General features: G+C 36.5%; 1 protein-coding gene across 1 annotated transcript in view; it reads right to left on the minus strand.

Annotated features, from left to right (window-relative positions):
• Nucleotides 1-5102: 5102 nt before the first annotated feature.
• LOC106868937 (uncharacterized) overlaps nt 5103-23591 on the minus strand; it is a 100421-nt gene continuing 81932 nt past the window's right edge. The window contains exons 4-5 of the mRNA XM_014914411.3: nt 8954-9062; nt 5103-5393 (exon numbers count right to left, since the gene is read on the minus strand). Of these exons, the coding sequence (XP_014769897.1) occupies nt 5379-5393; nt 8954-9062 (124 nt within the window). The 3' untranslated portion in view covers nt 5103-5378. The remainder of the gene's footprint in view (nt 5394-8953; nt 9063-23591) is intronic.

Raw genomic sequence — 23591 nt, forward strand, 5'->3', positions numbered from 1 at the left:
TGCGCAATAAACGGGACTCTCAGTTTTCAACTCCCTATTTCAAAAGATGTCTGAGTCATGTTCAATATCACGAGCGGTACCATTTTTTCAACAACGGACAACAATCCCATTTCAAAGATGCGTGCTGGGGTCCGTGAAAATTGTCGTCTGATTATATCTAAATATTCCAAAGAAGTAGAAATCTGTAAAAGTTCAGGTCACATAATTTCAAAAGAAAAAATTGGAGGAGAACCATGGTGCCGCGTCTACAGGAATCAAGGCGCTGTCATCCAGGTGCTAGTTTGTGGTACGAATATTGATGGAAGCTTTCAAGAAGTTACAAGTGGTGATGAAAGGTAGATGCACGGGTACAATGTCAAACAAAAAGCAGTCCTCGCAGAGAATTGGATCATCGTTACCGCTACCAAGAGTCACTTAAACGTGGAGATGATGCTCTTTGAGAGTCGTTTATTATGAAATAATTTATTTAGGTGTCGTGAGACGTTTAAGAGAAGCTGTGCAAGAGGGGGAGACTTATCAAATGGATAAACAAACGCTGGATACTGTAACAAGATAACGCAAAGTAATTCTCAGGAATTGGTAGCTGCGGACGGTTTTGTGTGCCCAAAGTTGAAATCAACCTTAAAAAGTCATTCATTTCAGACGATAAAAGAGATCGACAAAACAGAGATTATCTCGGAAAGCATGTTCCAGAATGTGTTCTAAAACTGGGGTATTATGCTGGGAATGAAGAATCAACAACGGAGAAAACTATTTTGAAAGACAAAAGTTTGATGAAATTGTGTGTAAAGTACTTATTTGTTTTCTAAAATGTTCGGCTTCCTTTTAGATACACCTCATATTCATGTCTGCGCGTATGAATATACGTACAAGCACACACACACGCACATACATTCTTTTATTCTTTTACATGTTTCAGCCATTTGACTGCGATCGTGCGGAGCACCGCCTTAAAGAGTTTTAGTCAAACACATCGACCCCAGGGCTTATTTTTTTAAAGTCTACTACTTATTCTATCAGTCTCTTTTGCCGAACCGCTAAGTTACAGAGATGTAAACACACCAATACCGATTGTCAAGCAGTGATGGGGAGACAGACACAAAATCACACACACAATATATATATATATATATATATATATATATATATATATATATATATATATATATATATATATATATACACGATAGGCTTTTTTCAGTTTCCGTCTATACCAAATCCACTACCAAAGCTTTGGTCAGCTCGAGGCTGGAGTAGAAGACACTTGCCCAAGGTACAACGCCATGGTATTGAACCCGGAACTATGTGGTGGAGAAGCAAGCTTCATACCACACAGTCACGCCTGCGCCAACACATACATACATATATACATACATATATACATACATGCATACATACATACATGCATACATGTATACATACATACATACATACACGCACACACGCACACACGCATACACACACACACACACACAGATATATATATATATATATATATATATATATATATATATACACGCACAATCACAGATATATATTTGAATATATATATATATATGAGTATATTTATTACACACACAGACGTATATAGGTATATATAAATGTACATGTAAATACATGTATATACTTCTTGATATGTCCACATGTATATATGTGTGTATATATATATATATATATGTGTGTGTGTGTGTGTGCATGCTTTTTATATATAAGCTTATACCTACATATATACATATAAATAAACATACGTACATACATATACATATACATGCGTACGTACACACACACACACACACACACACATACACACGCACATATATATATATATATATATATATATATATATATATATATATATATATATATATATATTATATATATATAGACATGCAGGTACATACACACACATATATATATATATATACGTATGTAGCAATATTCCCACACATGCATATGTATGTATGCACATACGGCGCACACACACGTATATATAATGGATAGAAGCGCAATAGAAAATGGAATTATATCGATAAGCATAATATGCTCGCTCTTATATTTCGAGGTTAATAAATACGACAGAATTGTAAATTATTCCAATATCATAACACAGCTTGGAGCTTATACCTCATTTGATCTAAGCACGTAAATATTAATTCAACCAAAATGAACATATTCTGAAAACAGTCCGATATTTATACCGGAATCTGTTTGTTGGTAGGATATTTGGGTTGTATCAAACAGCAATTGCGCGCTAATACTGGACTTGCCTATATCTAATCATATATTACAAGCGGCTGTAGCCTACCTTGTTATAGGACAGGACAGGATATTACTATTAGATTATCTAGTTGAAACAATGACATGATGTGTGCGTCGCTGGATAAAATGGGAACATAATTTTCTAACACACACACACGCACACACACACACACACACACACACATGTTCCGGAATGAACACACATACATATGTATACATATGTAAAGGGATACATATATATATATATATACATATATATATATATATATATATATATATATATAGATATGTATGTATATATATATATATATATATATATATATATATACACATACATACATACACGCACGCACGCACGCACACACGCATCACGCACACACGCATCACGCACACATACATATATATGTATGTGTTTATACCCATATATATATATATATATATATATATATATATATATACTTACGCACTTGTATGTATCTCTCTCTCTCTCTATCCATCTATCTATCTATCTATCTATCTATCTATCTATCTATCTATCTATCTATCCATGTATGTATGTAAGTACAGTGATACTTTAGGTTAATGAGAAGGGACATAGAAGAGGAAGTCAAACTACAAAATGAAATATAGATCCTTCAAGGCGGTGTCTCAGTATGGTCGCATTTCATCAGCTGAAACAAGTAAAAGATACAATTCGCAACTTTCAGGAACGATGTGGTCCTTCAAACCTCTTTCAAAAACAAATTCTGCTTTTCCTTCCATTGTTGAAGCCCCAGCAAATAACCTCAGATGTCTGTGGAACATTTGACTGCCAGAAACATTTTGTGTCATGAGATTGTGTGTGTGTGTGTGTGTGTTAGATTTTCGTTATATGTGAGATTTAACTGTGAATAACTGAGCATTCCTCTTTACGCGTGTACCCTTAATGGAATTCTGCGACAAGGCTGTACCCTTTTGAATTATGTGTACAGTCCATCCGTCGTCTTGTATACTGTTTCCATATACTCACTTTACACTCACATGTAGATCCCATCCTTTGTAAGTGAAATTGGGTTGGCGAAAACCATACAGATAATTACATTTGCTTAAAATATTATGCACTAAGATCAAACCCAGAACCTCAGGATTGAGAAGCAAACTTTTTAACAATTCGGCCATATTGTGTCTATACGCACATACGAACGTACGTGCGTACGTATGTATGTATGTATGTATGTATGTATGTATGTATGTATGTATGTATGCATGCATGTATGTATGTATGTATGTATGTATGTATGTATGTAAAAGACCACAAGTCTTTATTTAGATATCTCTCTTGGAAAAGGTAATTCTGAAATAAAATTCGCTTCATTGCGAAGCCGGAGATCGTGCTCTCGTTTGTGTGTAGACTGCTTGGCTTTGTAGGCGAGAACCTTAGCAGTGTTGTGCAAACTGTTATTGACTTGCGCGGGCATTGCTGACAGCCATTGACTTTAACATCTAGGATAATTCATAAGTGATGGTCATACTTGTCTACAAGTTGACAGCCACTAAGAATGTATGTATGTATGTATGTATGTATGTATGTATGTATGTACTGAGCAAGACTTTAAACTACATCCGGTATTAAGGCCCCGATACGAGAGTTCTAGAGTTTTGAGAAATGTGGAACTACCTCTTAGCCACTATTGTTCCTAAGTCTGTTCTGACTCGGAGTATTAGTATCTGTTAGGGCCCCAGTTATGGGTTAAGCATCGTGTGAACTACTGTGAGTGAGAAAAACCTTGTTCTCATTAGGACTTCCTTCTCGGAGAAAGTAAACACTATGAAAAAAAAAAAAAAAAAAACTTCAAGTACAGTTGTTTTCTTGTCGTTTCAACGTCTGTTGTGTCATTGGTTTTATAGCTGATTGCGCTGATAAGTGGGATCAGGGTTGTGCAACACATTATCCACTCAAAACAAATTCGCTCTCTGAATGCTTGCACGAACGTACTGAGTTTACGAAGTGGCCTTACTTGGTTACGAGTTGATTTCCACCACATATATATGTGTGTGTGTGTGTATGTATGTATGTATGTATGTATGTATGTATGCATGTATGTATGTATGTATGTATGTCCTCATTCAGTTTTATTTCTAAATTTCTTGCCAATAGAGAAACAACCGGTTTCTAACCTAGATCCAAAGCTCATTCACTGGAATTTCAACAACATCAAAAGGGTATTTTTACATGTACGTGTGTATATATGCAGTATTTGGAGTCAGTGCATGTGCAGATTTTTATATTTTGTTCTATGTATGTATTCTCATGCATATAGTTACATGTCTAGACATGCTCGTATATACTTAAATGATAAACTTCAAGAAAGTTTTACAGATTTTACAAATCCAGTGACGGCTTGGATCTGTAGTCGTCGAATCAGCTTTCTCCTTTCTGATTTTGAGAAGCCTAATTCCTCAAGATTGGTATTTAGGCAGTGTGTTACACATCACAGTACGCCATTAATTACAAGTATAAACCTGAACATGTAATCTGGATAGGGTAACTGTGCTTTTCTCAGTAGTTCAGCGTAGGTATTTACATACATACGTACATACATTTTCTAATGTATGTATGTATGTATGTATGTATGTATGCATGCATGTATGCATGCATGCATGCATGCATGTATGTATGCATGTATGCATGTATGTATGTATGTATGTATGTATGTATGTACGTACGTACGTATGTTTGTACGTTTGCGTGTATGTGTGTTTGTGAGTGTGGGTTGACATATTCAAGATTTGCGCAATTTGCATCATTATTAGAACAATCATATATCTTAGAGAAATATATACAAAACAAGAAAAAAATTGGCTTATATGCTCATATGATTTATCTTTATATTGATATCTTGTTTATTTGAATTCCACGAATACGCATCCAAAAATATTTCCATACCGAATACATCTTAATACAAGAGCAGCAAAAAGCTGGGATAGATTTCGTTAATTTCTCCCAGTTTAAAAAGTTAATATTTTTGATTCCACTGAGAGGTTGGATATGTTTTCTCATGATGATTATTACCAATAGCCTATAGAGAAATGTCAATGAGTTCATTCTTGTATGATTCTGTTAGAATGGTCAGCTATTATCAGTAACGTGTTGGCTGAAAAACAAAAACAAAAAGAAACAAGAATTATAAAAGAATGTTTAAATATAATTTCCAAGAGAAAAATAATATAAAAATAATCAAATGAATACAGATTTATAATGAATTCATTTATTGAAAAATTATATGCCAAAAAGAACAAAGTAAAATGGCAATATTTTCATAACTATGGATATATGTGTGTATCAACGCAGTATTTAACAACTACTTTAATAGTGTCCTTAAACGGTGGAATTCATGAAAAAGATTTTCAGAAACAATAGCGATTACGTAATTTTTCTAAATTGCGCATCTTGCATGTACACAAACAATAATATTTACAGTATACTGAACATTTACAGCACTTTGATAATCTGGTTTAAGTTTATCTACACCGACAAGGCAAACGTTATTTGGGAAGAGTTCTTCACTTGTTTTATTTTTAGTAAACGTGATTGGATTGTTTATCTCCAGAAATCTTCTTTATCAAAGCTCCATATACTAAACATTATTTACAGCACAGCAATAGGACTTAGGTTTTGAGCCTTTTTTAGAGACTCAAAGACACAAACAACTTCAGAATGAAGAAACATTTGAGTTGACGGCGAACTGACAGAATGGTTAAAGCGTCGGAGAGCACACCTCGTAGTGTTTGTTCTGGCTTTTTATACTCGAGTTCGAATCTTCCCAAAACCATACTCCTTTTTCATTTCAGAGTTGATCTTTTTTTTAAAAAAAGGAATAATCTAGGGTAGTGAATTGGCAGAATTGTATGAATGCCAGACTGGATAATTGTTCTGGCTCCTTACGTTCTGAGTTCGAATCACACCCTGACCTATTTGGGTGGTAGTCTTCATCCACCGACAAATTTAACATCACCAGCTAGCAACTTGAATGCCTTTAACGGAATCTACTCAGTGGCAAGCATTTGAGCAAGTCTTAGGATAGAGGAGATTTCCTTCCTTCTTATCAATTGCAGAAGAGTGTGGGTGAAAGGGTAAAAGGAAGTGCCTTTCCTCTTGACAAAAAAGATAAACAAAAGAAACTTTTGACTGTACAGAAGACTGTTGAAAATAACAACGGAGTACTATTCTGATATCTGGGATTGCACACGTCATCCGATGGGAGATTTTTTGAAACATTAATTATAAAGAAAGCCACTCGTCTAATCCATAGTTCTTCCTACATTATAGAATTAGAAGGCGGCGAGCAGGCAGAATATTTAGCACGCTGAGCAAAATGCTTAGCGGCATTTCATCCGTCTTTACGTTCTGAGTTCAAATTTCGCCGAGGTCAACTTTGCCTTTCATGCTTTTGGGGGTCAATAAAATAAGTACTAGTTAAGCACTGGGGTCAATGTAATCGGCGTAAATCCTCCCATGAACTTGCTGACCTTTCGCCAAAAATTCAAATCTATATTATAGAATTATCAATTATTTTGACTCCTATGTTATTACCCTGGCTTTTCTGCTGCTAATTTATCAAGCTTCTTACTTTCTCACAGTATCCACCTCAAACGTATCTTTACATTTGTCTCTTGCTTCTCATTCTTTACAGTCTCTATATCTTACGTAGGCATGATTGTGTGATTAAGAGGCTCGCTTTGAAACTACATGGTTTTGGGTTCAATCCTACCGTGTAGCACCTTAGGCGATGGACTTCTACTCTAGCATGGTCACCGTCCAGTGACTAAAACAAGCAAAAGATATAGAAGATATCTTTCTTAGAACCACATCAAACACTTTTTGGAGGATTGCTTCGCTACAGAGATTACTTTTCTCTTTCGTGTTTTCGCAAAACATTAACACTGGTTTCTAAGTTTTGGCACGAAGTCAGTAATTTTGGGGATGGGGACTAGTTGATTATATCAACTCCAGTGTTCGACTGGTACTTAATTTATCGACCCTGAGAAGATAAAAGGCAAAGTCGACCGCAGCGGAATTTGAACCCCCCAAAATGTAAAGACGGACGAAATGCCGCGAAGCATTTTGCTCCGTGGGCTAACGATTCTGCCGGTTCGCCGCCTTATAACGAATTGCTATTACAGAGTACATGAACGAGTCAGCCATACCTAACTCACAATCTCTGCAGTCAAAGAATATTTGGAAAGTGTCTCAGACAGTGTACAGTAGAATCTCTGCTAAATATATATTTCCAGAATGGTATTTCTTATGCAAATTTATTTAAACGCATGTAAACTAAGCAACACCTCTTTACGTTGTCAGAAGAATGCGAAGTTGAGCAGAGAGGGGTACAGACAAAGGATGACAATCTTTGAAAATTTGAGACACATTTAGCCAATATCGATTCTACTATAAGTTTTTCTCTCTCTTTCTCTCCCCCCCCCCTCTCTCTCTCTCTCACTCACACACACACACACACGCACACACACACACCCATCTGGTTCTCTCTCGACCTGCAAGAAATAACCATTAAATATCCACCAAGTTCACCCTACCGTTTTGAAATTTGAAGGACACTAGATAATGCAGTCAATGTCTGAGCAAAAGACAAAAGATTTGCAGCTGGAAATTCTTTAATCATAGGCTTACTGGATCAGGCAACGATACATGAAGGACATGTGCTCTCCATATTAAGGTTACGAATAAAAAGAAAAGGAATAAGTTTCTTTCTCGAGTCATACCAACTCATGAGGACCGGTTTCCCGGTTTCCATGGCGTATATATTTCTCACGTGGACGGGACGCCGGTCCATCGCAGGATTACTCATTTTTGCCATCTGAGTGGAGTAGAGCAACATGCAATGAAGTGTTTTACTCAAAAACACAACTGGTCGTTTGGTCCAGGAATCGAAACCACAATCTTACGATCATGAGTCCAACACCTTAACCACTAAGCCATGTGATTCCACGGTTACGGGTGTTATGGACAAGTCCTTAGGCGTTATTTGGAAAGGTGATGTGTACTCCGGACTTCCTTAATACAAGTATATTTATAATAATGTGTCTGTTTAGAATATGAACTTCTAATAATACCTTCATTGATTGCCCGATGCACTTTCGACTGGATACAAATAGATATTCATTCAAATAGAAACAAATCGATACACGTTCAAATAAATACAACTAGATGTCCATTCAAAGCTATCATCCACACTTCTTAAGTAATTAATCTGCCACTTAAACGTTGGTGTGACTGTTTATAGTTGTTGGCATGGAGAAGCAAGATTCACTGGTATACAGGGTAAAACAGTATCAGTAAATGTCACAGATATACAGTGCAAAAGAGTAAAATATATCAGTGAGTATAGGTGATACACAAAGTAAAACAGTATCGTAAATGCACGATGAAAGACGTCGATGTGTATCACATAGGTTTTTTTTTTTTTGTGCACATATTTTATCGATTCGGAAGGACGAAAGTGAAGTAGATTCGGGTAAGATTTGAACACCGAACGTAAAACACGTGAGCGATTAGCAAAAGGTATTGTCTCGTTTGTTCGACGCTATCTCGCTTCTGGCATCCACCCCGCAATAATGGAGTCTGTGCTTCTTAAAAAGTGAATAAGATGCGATTGCTGACGAAGAAAAGCAAAATAAAGTGACTGAAATAGCATACCTCATCTGAATAACTTCTGGTGTTATAGTACGGGTCCCTGCCTTCTCCTTTGGAGAGGAGGTAATTAAGTAAGACATCTCGATCGCTGTGTTCAGAATTGCCAACATCTCTAGAAATTTAGAAAAGAAAGAAAAGCAAAAAAAAAAAACAAAGAAAAAATATATTACTGATCAAAGGAAATCTTGTTATAATAAAATAAAGATAATCAATTTAATAATAACAATATTACATTAATCCCCGGAAATTAACTTCTGTTTCTGTAGCGTTCAGTCAATGAGAGAGAAAATAACCTTTCACATTGTAAAGTATGCAAAATCATTCAAGGAACTTCCCTGGAAATCTTAGTGTCAATTCATTTCAACGAAGAGAACTTTGGCATTATACAATATCATATTCGGCAGCTAAGACAGCGGTGGCCTAATGAAGGAGAACGATGGAGCAGTATGTGAAATTAAGGTTTAAATATGTCATATCCAGAGCAGAGTACATAAAAACACACATACACTGCATATAGACGCAGGAGTGGCTTACCAACAACACGGTTCCGAGTTCAGTCTTACTGCGTGGCACCTTGGGCAAGTGTCTTCAACTATAGCCTCGGGCCGACCAAAGCCTTGTGAGTGGATTTGGTAGACGGAAACTAAAAGAAGCTCGTCGTATATATATATATGTATATGTTTGTGTGTCTGTGTTTGTCCCCCAACATCGCTTAACAACCGATGCTGGAGTGTTTACATCTTCATCAGGGGAAATTTCAAACCTGGGTTCTCATTTCTAAGGTATTTTTCGATATTATTATTATTATTATTATTATTATTATTATTATTATTCAGGTCACTGCCTGGAATCGAACTTGGAATCATGGAGTTAGTAGCCCGCGCTCTTAACCATTACGTGGGTAATTATGGAGTGAATTTTAGGGCTTATAAATCTAACATTCTCCTATCCTTCCTTAATACCGGTTCCCATATGCTGTTCATATCTGCACTCGGTCTGCTTAGGAGGTTGTTGTGTCCTAGCATATGTGCTGATTCTTTTAATTTTCGTATTTTCTAGTGGTGTTCTCTGTCTATTATTTTAACTTAATCCCACAGGGGGAGGTGGTCTCCATTTCTCCATACATGATCAGCTATAACCGATTTATCAATATTTCATCGTGTCACAGCTTTGCGAAGTTCCTCTACACTTATTGTGAGGGGGTGACATGTTTCGCCTTTGTATAACCTACCACAACTGCATGGGATGGAGTACATACAGTTTTTGGTCTCTTCTATTGGTGGTTTTACACGAAGGAGATATTTGTGAAGTGTTGTATTAGTCTTGAATACTCTCCTGATGTCAAATGTAAATAATGTCAATAATGTACATAATTCCTTATCTCTTAAATACAAAACTGTGTATATATATATATATATATATATATATATATATATATATATATATATATATATATATAGAGAGAGAGAGAGAGAGAGAACTGTATATATATATATATATATGCATACATATATATATTCTTTTATTCTTTTATTTGTTTCAATCAATTGACTGCAGTCATGCTGGAGCACTGCTTGTAATCGAGCAAATCGACCCCCAGGATTTTTTCTTTGTAAGGCTGCATAGTCTGCGACGAAACCGGCACCCAACCTACCTTGTTTAGAAAAGTGGGGAATTTTGGGTCATTTGGGGAATGAAAAACAAAACCTGTGAAAGGTGGATGAATTTAAATGTACCAAACAACGGCTTTCAAATAGTGTGTACAGATGCATATGCATATATGTACATTTACAAATACGCATACGAAAGAAGGACACTCACTTTAACTCTATTATGTTTGTAGTCTCTGACCTAACTTCAAATATTTATAGAGTGGCACTTGTGTTGCACAGGCGTTTGTCACAATAACGTAGATGTACGGTAGTTTTAGCGTTTTTTTTTCTCAAGCTTAAGTGTGACCTGGGCTTCTTGAACCTATAAATATTCGGCAGACCTTGTGTTGCCGCTAGCAGGCTGTATATCATGCACGTCTGTGACAATGAAATATTGTCACTACCATGTTTTTCTCGTCATTTGAGAGAGCATGGAAGTGTAGTGTAGGTGGAACAAGTCACGGTCCTCTTGTTCAAGAAACGTCGGCGTCTAAGAGAAGTCTTCGCTTTATCATATAAATGTATGTCTTTGTTATAAGAAAGTCCAAGACAAGGAGGCTCTGCAGATGTAATTTTTGTGCAAAATGTGCCATACTCGATAACGAACCGACAGCTACCTTATCTATATATATATGAAATTCTCTGTTTGTTTGTTCCCAAAGCATTCTCAAACAGCTCCACCAAATCAAATCAAATTTTACAAGGTAATAGAATCATACCTCACGAGTGTCAACATGTAAGTTTTTTTCATTTCGATTAAAACAATATTACGTTTTATAGAGATAATCTTCCTATAGTCAAATATAGTACAGGACATTTTACATCACGACGACGACTACAACAACGTCATATTTTGTATATGAGGGTTAGGGTTAGGGTTATGTGTCTGTCAGTGTTTGTGTGTGAGTGTATGAGTCTGTATGCGTTTGTCAGTGTGTGCTTCCGCGTTCAACGATAACGTCACATTTTGTATATGACTGTATGTGCTGTGAGCGTATGTGTGTGTATGTGTATGAGTGTGAATATGTTTCCGCGTTAGGTACATTTTTCAACATACACACGCATATCTACACATACATATAAATATGTGGCGACTAACATGCGTGAATGAATGTCTGCGTGTGTATCTCATACTGTATAGTATTACACCCAACGACTGTCAACATGTAATATTTTTCATTTCGATTAAAACAATATAACATTTCATAGACATAATCTTTCTATAGTCAACTATAGTACAGGACATTTTATAAGAGTGTGTATGTGTTTGTGTATGTGTTTGCACGTTCGATACGTATGAGATAGTAAAGGACATTTTATATCACGATGACGACGACGTCGCATTTTGTATATGAGTGTGTATGTGTCAGTGAGTGTATGGTGTGGGTGTATGAGTGTGTATGTGCATGTGAATGTATGTGTGTTTCCGCGTTAGGCACGTTATTATACATACACACACATCTACATCTACATATACATCTATGACGACTGACATGCGCAAATGTATGTATGAGTCTCTCTTACTATATGTATTCGGACTTATGTGCGAGTATGTGTGTTATCATCATATTTTGTATAAGAATGTGTGTGTACCAGTGAGTGTGTATGTGTTTGAGAGTCCGTTGCGTACGTCGTTAAACACGCGCACACATCTACACATACATATACATATGTGACGAGAACGGCTGGAGGTGAAACACTCGACAAAAACAATTAGGTGGCAGGTCCAAGGTATATAAATATACACATCTACCGTTCAATTGCCAGTTCATAATTATCGCAGTAATTGCAAGGTTGCAAGGTATTTACAATCTGCATATATTTCGTTAATTTACACTGCATACAAAAATACAGACATACTACATACATGCAACTGCTTACAAAAATAGAGATTAATGTATATTTTTTTCTATGTTCATAATTTTTGTTTAGAATGTTCAAAAAAATATGCCACTAAAGTAGAAAGTAATCTCTCTAGAAACACTTATAAAGCAAGGAGGATTGCAGAAAACCGAAGATGAGAGTCTCAAGAGAGAAGGGAGATGAGACTTTCTCTAGATCAGCAAAGGCATGCTGCAGCACGTCAGATGGAGTCTCAGCACAGAAGGGAGATAACACTTTCCAAAGATCACGAAACGCATGCTGTAGCACACCAAATAGAGTCTCAAGAGAGAAGGGAGATGTGACTTTCTCAAGAGCAACGCCGGGTATCTCTGCTAGTATCTATATAAATATCGAATCCGCTGCATGACTTGGTAGTATGTACCATTCTTTCGCTAATTGTTTCAGGTGACTATGTAGTCGCAAGTAGATATACTCACCATCATGGGATGAGATAATTTATCAGTGATGGTCATACTCGTCAATGAGTTGGCATCCACGATGTATGTATGTATGTATGTATGTATGTATGTATGTATGCATGTATCTACGTATGTAAGCATGTATATATGTGTGTACATACGCATATATGTACGTATATATGTGTATATCTATGTATGTACGTACGAACGTATGTATCTATGAATCTATGTATGTATGTAAGTATCTACCTACGCATGTATGCATGTATATGTGTGTACGTACGCATGTATGCATATATTTATGTGTATATGTATGTATGCACGTACGAACGTGTGTATGTATATATGTATGAATGTATGTATGTATGTATGTATGTATGTATGTATGTCCTGAGCATGACTTGAAACTGCATGCGGTATTGAGACTCCCATACGAGATTCACAGGGTTTTGAGAAATATGGAACCACCTCTCAGCCACTATTGTTCCTAGGTCTGCTTTGATTCGGGGTATTAGTATCTGTTAGGGCCCCAGTTATGGATTAGTTCTCGGTAGAACTTCCTTCAGGAGCCTATGTAGTCACAAGTAGATATATACACCATCTTAATTCTCCTGTCCTGTGCTCGACAGAATATCGAGGACAACCATAATGAGAAAGTGCTGCACCAGCACTTGACTGGTATGCATTTCCAGTTGAGCTGATTAAAATAATCTGAAATGAAGTGTCTAGCGTCATGGTACAACGCATCGCCGGGCCCATTGCTCGAACTCACGACCTCACAATCATGAGCCCTACACCCTAACCCCTCGGCCACAATTTCTAACCACGAGTTTTTCAGCTGATCAAACAACTGGACCATCAAGAACATTGAATTAGCGTATAAGTGGTTGAATATTCCACAGCCATGTGAACCGTTACATGATTTTCCGAGCGGAAACAGCATGACGGTGTGAGAAGGCTGGACCATTGAATTACTGGCATGATCCAGCCGGCTAACGGGCTTCTATGCAGTTTCGATCCACTCCATTTTACTCACGCGCTGAGGGTCATCCTCAGGTAATAGTAAAAACACTTGAATTAGATGCCGCACAGTGGAATCGAACCATGAGCCTTGTAATTGAGAAGCAGGTTTTTGAACCATGCACACTCATATACGTATATGTTATAGAAGAAGTAGCAATTATTGGCATGACTCACGGCATCACACTTTATGAAATATTATTACCTCGGTCTAGAGCAGTGGTTCCCAGCCTTTTTCAGGCTGCCACTCACTGGTTCTAAGGCCACGTTCCTAGTGCCTCTCACCACCAGCACCACTCACCATCACAGACATAGACCATTTTCTGCAGCAAATTCAGAGCAACAGTATTTCAGAAATAAAACTTAACCTAATTACCCTTTATTTTTATTTTATTTTTTACATCCATTGTCCCGTTTTGGTCACCCCATTATCACCTCAGTTTTCTTCAACGCCCCCTGGATCTTTTCACCGCCCCTAAGGGAGCTGTACCGCCCACTTTTGGAACTACTAGTCTAGAGACATAGCTACCTATTGTAGTGGGCGGGGACTTCTATTCCGTTTAACTCCACACATGCAAACAATTTGTACTTATTTTATAAGCCTTACAGAGATGAAAGGAAAATTCAATGCCAATAGGTTTTGGACTTAAATCACAGAAGAATGAAATTCTTACAAAGTCTTAACCAAATATTTGCCAAGTCACTGTGACAAAATCAATGAGTTAAAATCGGAAAACTGAGACGTTCATGTCTTTCTAGAATGCATTGGCAGACTAAGTGAAAGGAAAATGTTTCATCCAGAGTGTGAAAGGTTCATAGTTTCTGCTAGTTGAGATCATTGCTCTTGTTATACGTCGCTTGCTTCACTGACTTAACATGATCATTATTACGTAAAGGGATCTTTATCCCCTTGCTGTGTTAGTATGTTTCTCTTTGGATAATTTGTGCAGTGTGTTGAGAGCAGTCGGGAGTAAGTAATCAATGAATCATATTTAAATATTACAAGCAAACAAGATGAACTGAATAAGTTTGTAGGTCCCATCCAGTATTCGATTAAATAACCTTCGAGAACAACACGGACATTTGTCAGCTCATGCTTGTTAGGAATATAGATAAAACGCAATGTTCTAATAAATGCATCAAATCTAGCTAATAGTTTATCTAATTTGAAAACGTCAATAAACGGTTGTAATCAAATATTACAGCAAAATACGATTAATCTCACATAGGCTAATCTCTTTGTTACTCAAACAGACACGAAGCAGCGAAGAGAAGATGAAAAAAATAATACCGCCCCCGTATAATAAACAAGTGTCTTGTTCTTAAATTAGGATTGGATGAAATAGACTCAGGAAACTTTATATACTCTACTAAGATTCAAAAAATCGAACATTAAGCATTATATATGGAATTTTTCTTTAAAACACGAGGCAATAAATTATGAACAAGAAATGATAATGAGGGAATATTCCACTGTCTATGTTTTATATACACATAATCCTATTTTCTGATTTTTTTATGTGATGTTTTAGTTGCGCATAAAAAAATTCATTCCATTAAGAAGCAATAAGAAAATGATAGGCGGTAGCTAGGTATTACCGTGTATGGATGTATGTGTGCGTGAGTGTAAGTGTGTGCATGTATGTGTGTATGTGCATATATATATATATATATAAATGTGTGTGTGTGCGTCTGTTTGTGTATGGTGTGTATGGAAGACATTATAAGGGAAGTTCGTCAGGATTTATTAGTTTTGTGTAGTGGTAGAGGAAAATGAAATATTTTGTGAGTTGAAGAAATCTATGGAAACCTAGAAGTATCATTATGTGTAAAATAAAAACAAGTTTTATATTGATCTCTAGCATTGATACAAGGACAAGCGTTTGTTGCAGAAGGGCATCGTTGATGGAAAGATTCAATCTCAGTTACTTATTTTACACACAGAAGAGGTATGAAATTGAGAGACAGTCGATTCTGTCGGTACTTAAACTCTTAATGAAAAGGGAAGAACATATATAGTATAAGGTACTTCACTACTTCTTTTTATTTTATTTTATTTTTTGGTTTTGCTTTAATGGTTTAGTAAGAAGGAAATGGAGTGGCTCCATTATATGCACAGGACCTCCCAAACTGGCCAGACTAATGCAGGTAATGTTCAGTTTAGAAAGCAGACAATCGATGAGAGGAGAATTCTAGAATGTTGACACATTAGGAAAGGATTGGATTGGGCAGTGGTGAATGTGGGGCTTGCGGATGGAGACTAAAGACTAATATGAGTGATGTGAGGAGAGATATAAGGGTGATGGGTAGTTTTGGGTGGTGGTAGTATGTAACCAGCTAGCTTCGCAGATCGGGAGCCATTGTAATAGTAGCAAAAAAAAGAAAAAAAAAAGAGTGGAGATACATCGCATCTGAAGACTTAGTTACATAAAATATAGGTTGAAACTTGTTGTGTTTTGATGACGGCCTTCCATATCAGAGGTGGGAAACAGGAAATTGTTATGAAAGCATTCCTGTCATGACCAACTCATCTTTTTTCTAGGCTAGTATTTCTCGGACTACAAGTCTATCGAATGCGTCCTTATATTTATTTTAGGAAACTCTCGTGTAATGAACTCATAGATACAGACTCATTAGTTCGTGTGTAAATCGATGATCAAAGACACTCCCACCATGACTATCTAGTTTTTTTGTTGGCCAGTAAATTCACAACTGCATCATTATCCAGTTCGTTCTTGTTTACACTGTATAGCGTGATGAAAAGGATTATTTGTTGCTTTTTCTAACAGGTCGAATAATTGTGCAAAAGTTCCTTCATTGGCAATATAGAATGTCATGCAGGTATAACACTGACTTTCCGGACACTGATGGGCTGGCACCGCTTATAATCCGCACTAATTTGCAAGCAACAACTCCTGCGGCCGCAAGGCCAGTTTACGGATACTTTGGCACAGACTAGTACCTTGCACAGTACAGTATAAATAAACATGTATCATATATACTAATATACAGGTATCGAACAGACTACGACAGGCATTAAGAACCAGTATTAGTTGTAGTATTGTCGTATCAGAAAAGGAACAGCATAGCATACTTGTTTACCTAGAATATCTGTAATAGCGTTTAACTAAACTAATTCGAGTAGGGAACAAAACGATAAAGATGATTAACAGACAAATTTTGTTAACTGAACTGGTATAATCGGGAGTCTTAACCAATGGACACAGTAACAAATTTATTGTCCGAGTTGTCCATTCCTTATTTCTGGTTAAGAGCTCCAGAGATTTAATAAAAAAAATCTCATTGGTTGCTGATTATTATTTCCTTCAAGTTGTAGCACAAACACGTTTACACACACACACACACACACACACACACACACACACAATATATATATATATATATATATATACATGCTTCAGTGGCTTTACATTATGAGTGGAACAAAATTCAATTTTTTCTTATCTCTAGGCTGTCACATTGTTCTTCTCATCGTTGTTGTCATCATGATTCACACAACAACGACAATGATAGTTATGTACGTCTCATACTCTGCCAAGGCCTCGTTAGTCACATTCTTCAAGTGGAAGTGGTTGTCTTGAGGATACTTAATACAGTGAATATTTCTACAATGTCCTTCTTCACAGAACAGCAAAGCAGATTTTGAAGAAGGGAGCAATCGACCCCAGTATTTGATGCGTATTTTATTTTATCGATCCCAGAAGGATGAAAAACTAAAATGATCATCTGCCGGATTTGAACTCAGAACGCAAGCTAACCGAAATAAATGCAGCAAGGTATTTGTCCGATGCTCTAACGATTCTGCTAATGGACCACACTATCGTTTCGATTATAGAAAACAAAATCTTCAAAGAAAAAAAGCCTCAGTTTGCCAGCTCAAAAGCAGGTCGTATTGGTGGTCAAATGATCTATGGTTCACATTTTAGCTCTGGCTCTGAGTTGTTCCTGTGATAAATACATTTTACTCTAAATAAACCACTATATATAATGATAGATCAATGTGACGGGAGTGACTGGTCGATACTAACGACTGGTTAATCTATTTTATCGACCCCAGGGGTAATAAAGGCAAAATTACCCTCCGCAGGATTTAAACTCAGAACTTAGAGAACCGACACAAATGCCACAAATTATTATGGCCCATGCTCTAACGATTCTGCAAATCCACGATCCTATTGTGTAGTAATAATTGTTTCTGATGTAGGCAATCGGCCAGCAGTTTTGGAAGAGGTGGGGGTTAATCGATTAAAATCAACCTCAGTTCTCGCCAAGTACTTATAAACCTCGAAAAGATGGAAGGTATAGTTGATTTCAGACAGATTTGAACTCAGAACATAAAGTGAAAGAAGAAATGCTGCAAGGTATTTTGTCCGACGTTCTAACGATTCTGTCAATCCACCACCCTTTATAGTAAGATGGTTTCAAATTTTGGCAGAGGGTGAGCAAATTTTGAGAGAAAGGGAAGTCAATTACATCGACTCTAGTTCTTGACTGGTATTTATTTCATCGACTCCGAAAGGATGAAATGCAAAGTCGACCTCAGCAGAATTTGAGCTGGGGACGTAGAAACAGACGAAATGCCGCCAAGCATTTCGTCCGGCGTGCTACTGGTTCTTCCAGCTCACCGCCTTACCCTTTTCAGTCATAATAATTCCTTCAGCCTAAACATTTAAATCTCACTTGGCTTAGTCCATCTAACCGTAAATAGGTTTCATGCTAAAAGATAAAATATTTAATTAATTAATGAATCTTTCTTTCTATTTTATTCTCCGGCTCACTTCTGATAAGCTGTCTTTTTGTGACCTAATGCTACCAATGCTACTCTTGTTTTATTCTCAGTTCATTTGCGCTTCAAACACAGTATTTTTGTTTTTGCATTAAACTCGAAAAGGAGAACACGAAGAGTTAAGAAGAAATAACGTAAAGGCATCTCGTCCGGCACCTTAGCAGTGCTGCTAATCCCCTGTCCTAGACTTCTGCATTATTTGTCGATTCCTAAAAGAGAAAAGTCAAAGTTGTCCTCGACTGGATTTAAACTAAGAAGGGAGCCAGGACAAGGTTAAATTAAACATTAAAGTCAAGACATATGTATTAATGAGGTAATCGGCTGATACGTCTTATCAATAGACATTTACTCTGATGTGTTTTTGAGTTTTCCAACATTTTTCAAACCATGTGAGACAAACTCACACTGCCTCAGTGATCAACTGTATTATAATCACCATTATCTTCGATGGTAGACTCCATATGAATTCACAGCATTAATCTAAAATCTAGTAATTAATTTTGCAACATAGTAACTCTGTTATTTATGCGTTTATTCTACTTCCAGGTTAATTAAAAATATTTGAGAACATTGTACATTTCGAATTTGTTTTAAATTGGTTTTTCAACCACTACCGAATTAGTTGTTAAAATAGCAATCATGCTTAATCAATAGGTGATAGTTAACATATATTGCTTTCTGACACCCATAGAATAACAAGCCATTGACATTACTGACAGGCAAAGAAACATAACGTTTGGGTCACAGAACAGAATAAAACAGAATTCTAGTGTAAAGCATAAATTTACAATTTCAGCAAATTTATAGTTACATCTGAAATATTAGTCTTTACTATAAACACAGTTGTTAAGATAACAAGAATAAAGCTTATTGAGCAGCCACAAGGAGCTCACATTTCTTTCTAGTGGTAGAGGATTCTCCATCGGTATCGACGATGAAGTAGGCATTAAGCTGTTGCGAATTCTTACCCGAGAAATTAACGTGTATGATAATTAGTTCCTCTAAAGTAATTCTCAGCACGAATCAGCGTAGCATAATGCAACAAGGCTGGTCTTTTGAATCGCAGGTGCAGTCCAGAGAGAAAGATATGTATCTATCTCAGCGCTGGTACTTTAGTTATCGACGGCGAAAGGATATAAGGCAAAGTTGATCTCGGAGGGATTTCAATTCAAGGCGCAGAGACGGAACAAATACCGTGCAGCTTTTTATCCGGATATGCTAACGATTCTACAATTAATCGCCTTCATAATTCTAGTTCACATCCTTAGTTACTTTCCAATTAACTTAATCAGAAATGCCAAAATGGATTTATGATATATGGCCACAGTGAACATTACAAAATGTAACTGCGTTATTTATGTGGCATTTCATTTTAAATTCCACCAGTTATCTCTGGTTTCTGTTTCATGAAGCGGTTAGGATGCTGATCGAGATGGGGCTCATATTTCTCGAGGAAGAGTTTAACTTAACACCTCAGATTTATAAATTTACATACGAGCTGAGCTCGATTGACCTGCAAATAATAGCAGCCAAATTTCCCTCATATCACTCCACCTAGTCATAAGAAAGAGAAACCATATTGAATAATGAAGTTTTAGATACACTGCTTGAGAATAAGATGAGATGGTCACAAGTAGAACGATTTTGACTATAGGCATGCACCTATCAGAGTTCACCTGGGGCTAAATGTCAACAACGACAAATCCTTCTTTATTGCATTATGACTGTTTGTTCAATATTTTATTTTCGACGCTTTTCCCTCACACTTCACGTCCATCTGAGATCCATAAATTTACAACGAAAGTTAATTTTACTGACTTCGTTTACACATTCTTCTATGAGCAGTTATATAGAGACCCTTTTAGCAAATGCCGATCATGCATTTACACACGTAGATGCAGGCCAGAGTATGATATTTGTGAGGAAGATTAGCAAAGGAAGGCTGCTGGTTGAGGCTGATACTGCTTGGCAACAGTTTACTGAAAGCATCACCTGCGTTGCTATGAGACTGCAAAAAGCTGCAACAGATACTGTAAAATCACGTGACTCGATCCTCTAACAATTCCACTAATCCACTACCCTAGATTAATATGTTTTGTTTTGTTAAATCTACTTCTAACGGCTGCAAGGTAGAGGTTCGTAGCTTAGTAGTTAAGATGCTGCACTCATAAGCATAAGAATGAGGTTTAGATTCCTGGATCTAGCGATACGTTGGATTTATGAGCAAATCCCTTCATTTCACGTTGCTCCAGATCATTCAACTATAGGCTCATAAGGCTGGTTTCTATGATTCTGTGGCGTAAATATTACCTCCGTGAACGGGTGAAAATGTATATGCGATAAGATTGGACCTTTGAAAGGATGGAAGACAAACCTGACTTCGGTGAGATTTAAACTCAGAGTGTGTAGAGTCAGAGTAAATGACGTGAGGTATTCCATCCATCACTCTGACTCTGTCAAGTCACTATCCAAGGCAACTCTGAATTGCTTGTTTGGGATTCATCCACTTTACACTGAATCAAGGAGCTTCGATGATTCTCAGAAAATATAAATTATTGATTATGTAATTCTATAAATTATTGATGTAGGAATTTCTGGTAATAGGAAGCTTGCTTATCAACCACATGGTTTCGGGTTCAGACCCATTGTGTGACAACTTCAGCTTAAGTTTTCTACTATAGCGCAAGGCCGAGCAAAGCATTGTGAGTGAAACTGAAAGAAATCCATCATATATATATATATATATATATATATATATATATATATATATATATATATATATTGAAGAACTAGTATACTTGAAGAACTAGTATACTTGAAGAACTAGTATACTTTCCTGATTTCTAGCAATCTTCAAGGTCCTATGTGACCTGTCACATGGGACCTTGATGATTGCTAGAAAGCAAGAAAGTATACTAGTCCTTCAATATCTAATATTTAATATTTAATATTTCATTTATACAATAAGACATTCAATACTTCATTTCATTTTCCTATATATACTATATATTCCATATTCTATATCCCACATTAATTTTATAAGAATATAAAAAAAAACATAAAAAACAGACAGAGTTGGAATTCTTTTGAATAATATATTCCTCTATACACTATCATACAACCCCCCTTTTTATTTTTTTTATTTTTATTTTATATATATATATATATATATATATATATATATATATATATATATATATATATATATATATATATATATATATATATATATATATAGGCGTAGGAGTGGCTATGTGGTAAGTAGCTTGCTTACCAACCACATGGTCCCGGGTTCAGTTCCACTGCGTGGCACCTTGGGCAAGTGTCTTCTACTATAGCCTCGGGCCGCCTAAAGCCTTGTGAGTGGAATTGGTAGATGGAAACTAAAAGAAGCCCATCGTATATATATATATATATATATATATATATATATATATATATATATATATATATATATATATATATGTGCGTGTGCGTGTGTGCGTGTGTGTGAGTGTTTGTGTGTCTATGTTTGTCCCCGTAACTTAGCGGTTCGGCAAAATAGACCGATAGAATAAGTACTAGGCTTACAAAGAATAAATCCTGGGTCGAATTGCTCGGCTAAAGGCGGTGCTCCAGTATGGCCGCAGTCAAATGACTGAAACAAGTTCAAGAATATATATATATATATATATATATATATATATATATATATATATAGGTATATATGTATGCATGTATGTATGTGTGTATGTCTTGAGTTTGTCTTCTCCCGTCTGACAACCAGTGTTGGTTTGTTTGCTCCCCGTAACAATAAATTAAATACCAGGCTTATAAATAGGATCGATCTGTTCGACTAAGCCCCTCAAAGTAATACCTCAGCATGGCCGCAGCCCAATGACTGAGACAAGTAAAAGATAAGATACACTTGAAGGCAAATGGATCTTATATCGGTTTCCAGATTAATATTCCAATTGCTCTATCAACCGAACTGTCCACAGGTTGCACTATAGCATAAGTAGCCGAGTATTCCACAGACATCTGTACCATAAATGTAATCAGGTTATGTATTTAAGTTACAGGTATTGTGCTTCAGATGATATCAGCGTTGTTTCCAACAATTCACTTTTACTTAAACGAAATCACTACTATCTCTCTCTCTCTCTCTCTCTCTCTCTCTCTCTCTCTCTCTCTCTCTGTCTTGTTACTCGTCCTTCGCCTCTCACCGTTACTACTACTATCTCTCTCTCTCTACCTCTCGTTGCTCACATTTATTCTACTTCCTTCCCTTCTTTTCCTTCTGCTACTCTTACTCTCTCTCTTTACACAACCTTGGTCACGTGTGTCCGGCTGCTATTTCTTTTCGTTCTTGGACTCCCCAAGCTCGCACGTACTTCTTTGCCCCTCCTGTTCGTGCTTCACAGCGTTCAATACATACACACTTCACGTCTGGCTGTACAGCCTTTTTGCTTTTTTGTTCATTCACCGTTTCGTTTTCCTGTCTCGTTTTCCGTCCGCCACTACCCTCCATGAAAATAATTTAATTTGTGTTCGTGGGAAGAACCATTTCAACGATGCGTACTGCCTTAATTCTTCGAAACGCCGGTGTTTTAATGGTGGCAGCTGATGAAGGAGATGTTTCTATGTGGCTTGCTTGTTTGTTGTACCTTGTTTATCATTTTGTCCATGTTCTTTTGCCACGTCATGTACCCAGTTATGTATCCATATGTACATGTAGATGAAGGTATGTACATACATGTACATATATATGCATATACTCATATATTGTTTATATATATATATATATATATATATATATATATACAAACATACATACATACATATCCTCATGATAATACTATTAATATGCGAAACATGGT

This window comes from Octopus bimaculoides, chromosome 7, assembly GCF_046866305.1.
Source record: "Octopus bimaculoides isolate indiv1 chromosome 7, ASM4686630v1, whole genome shotgun sequence".
Taxonomy (NCBI): Eukaryota; Metazoa; Mollusca; class Cephalopoda; order Octopoda; family Octopodidae; genus Octopus; species Octopus bimaculoides.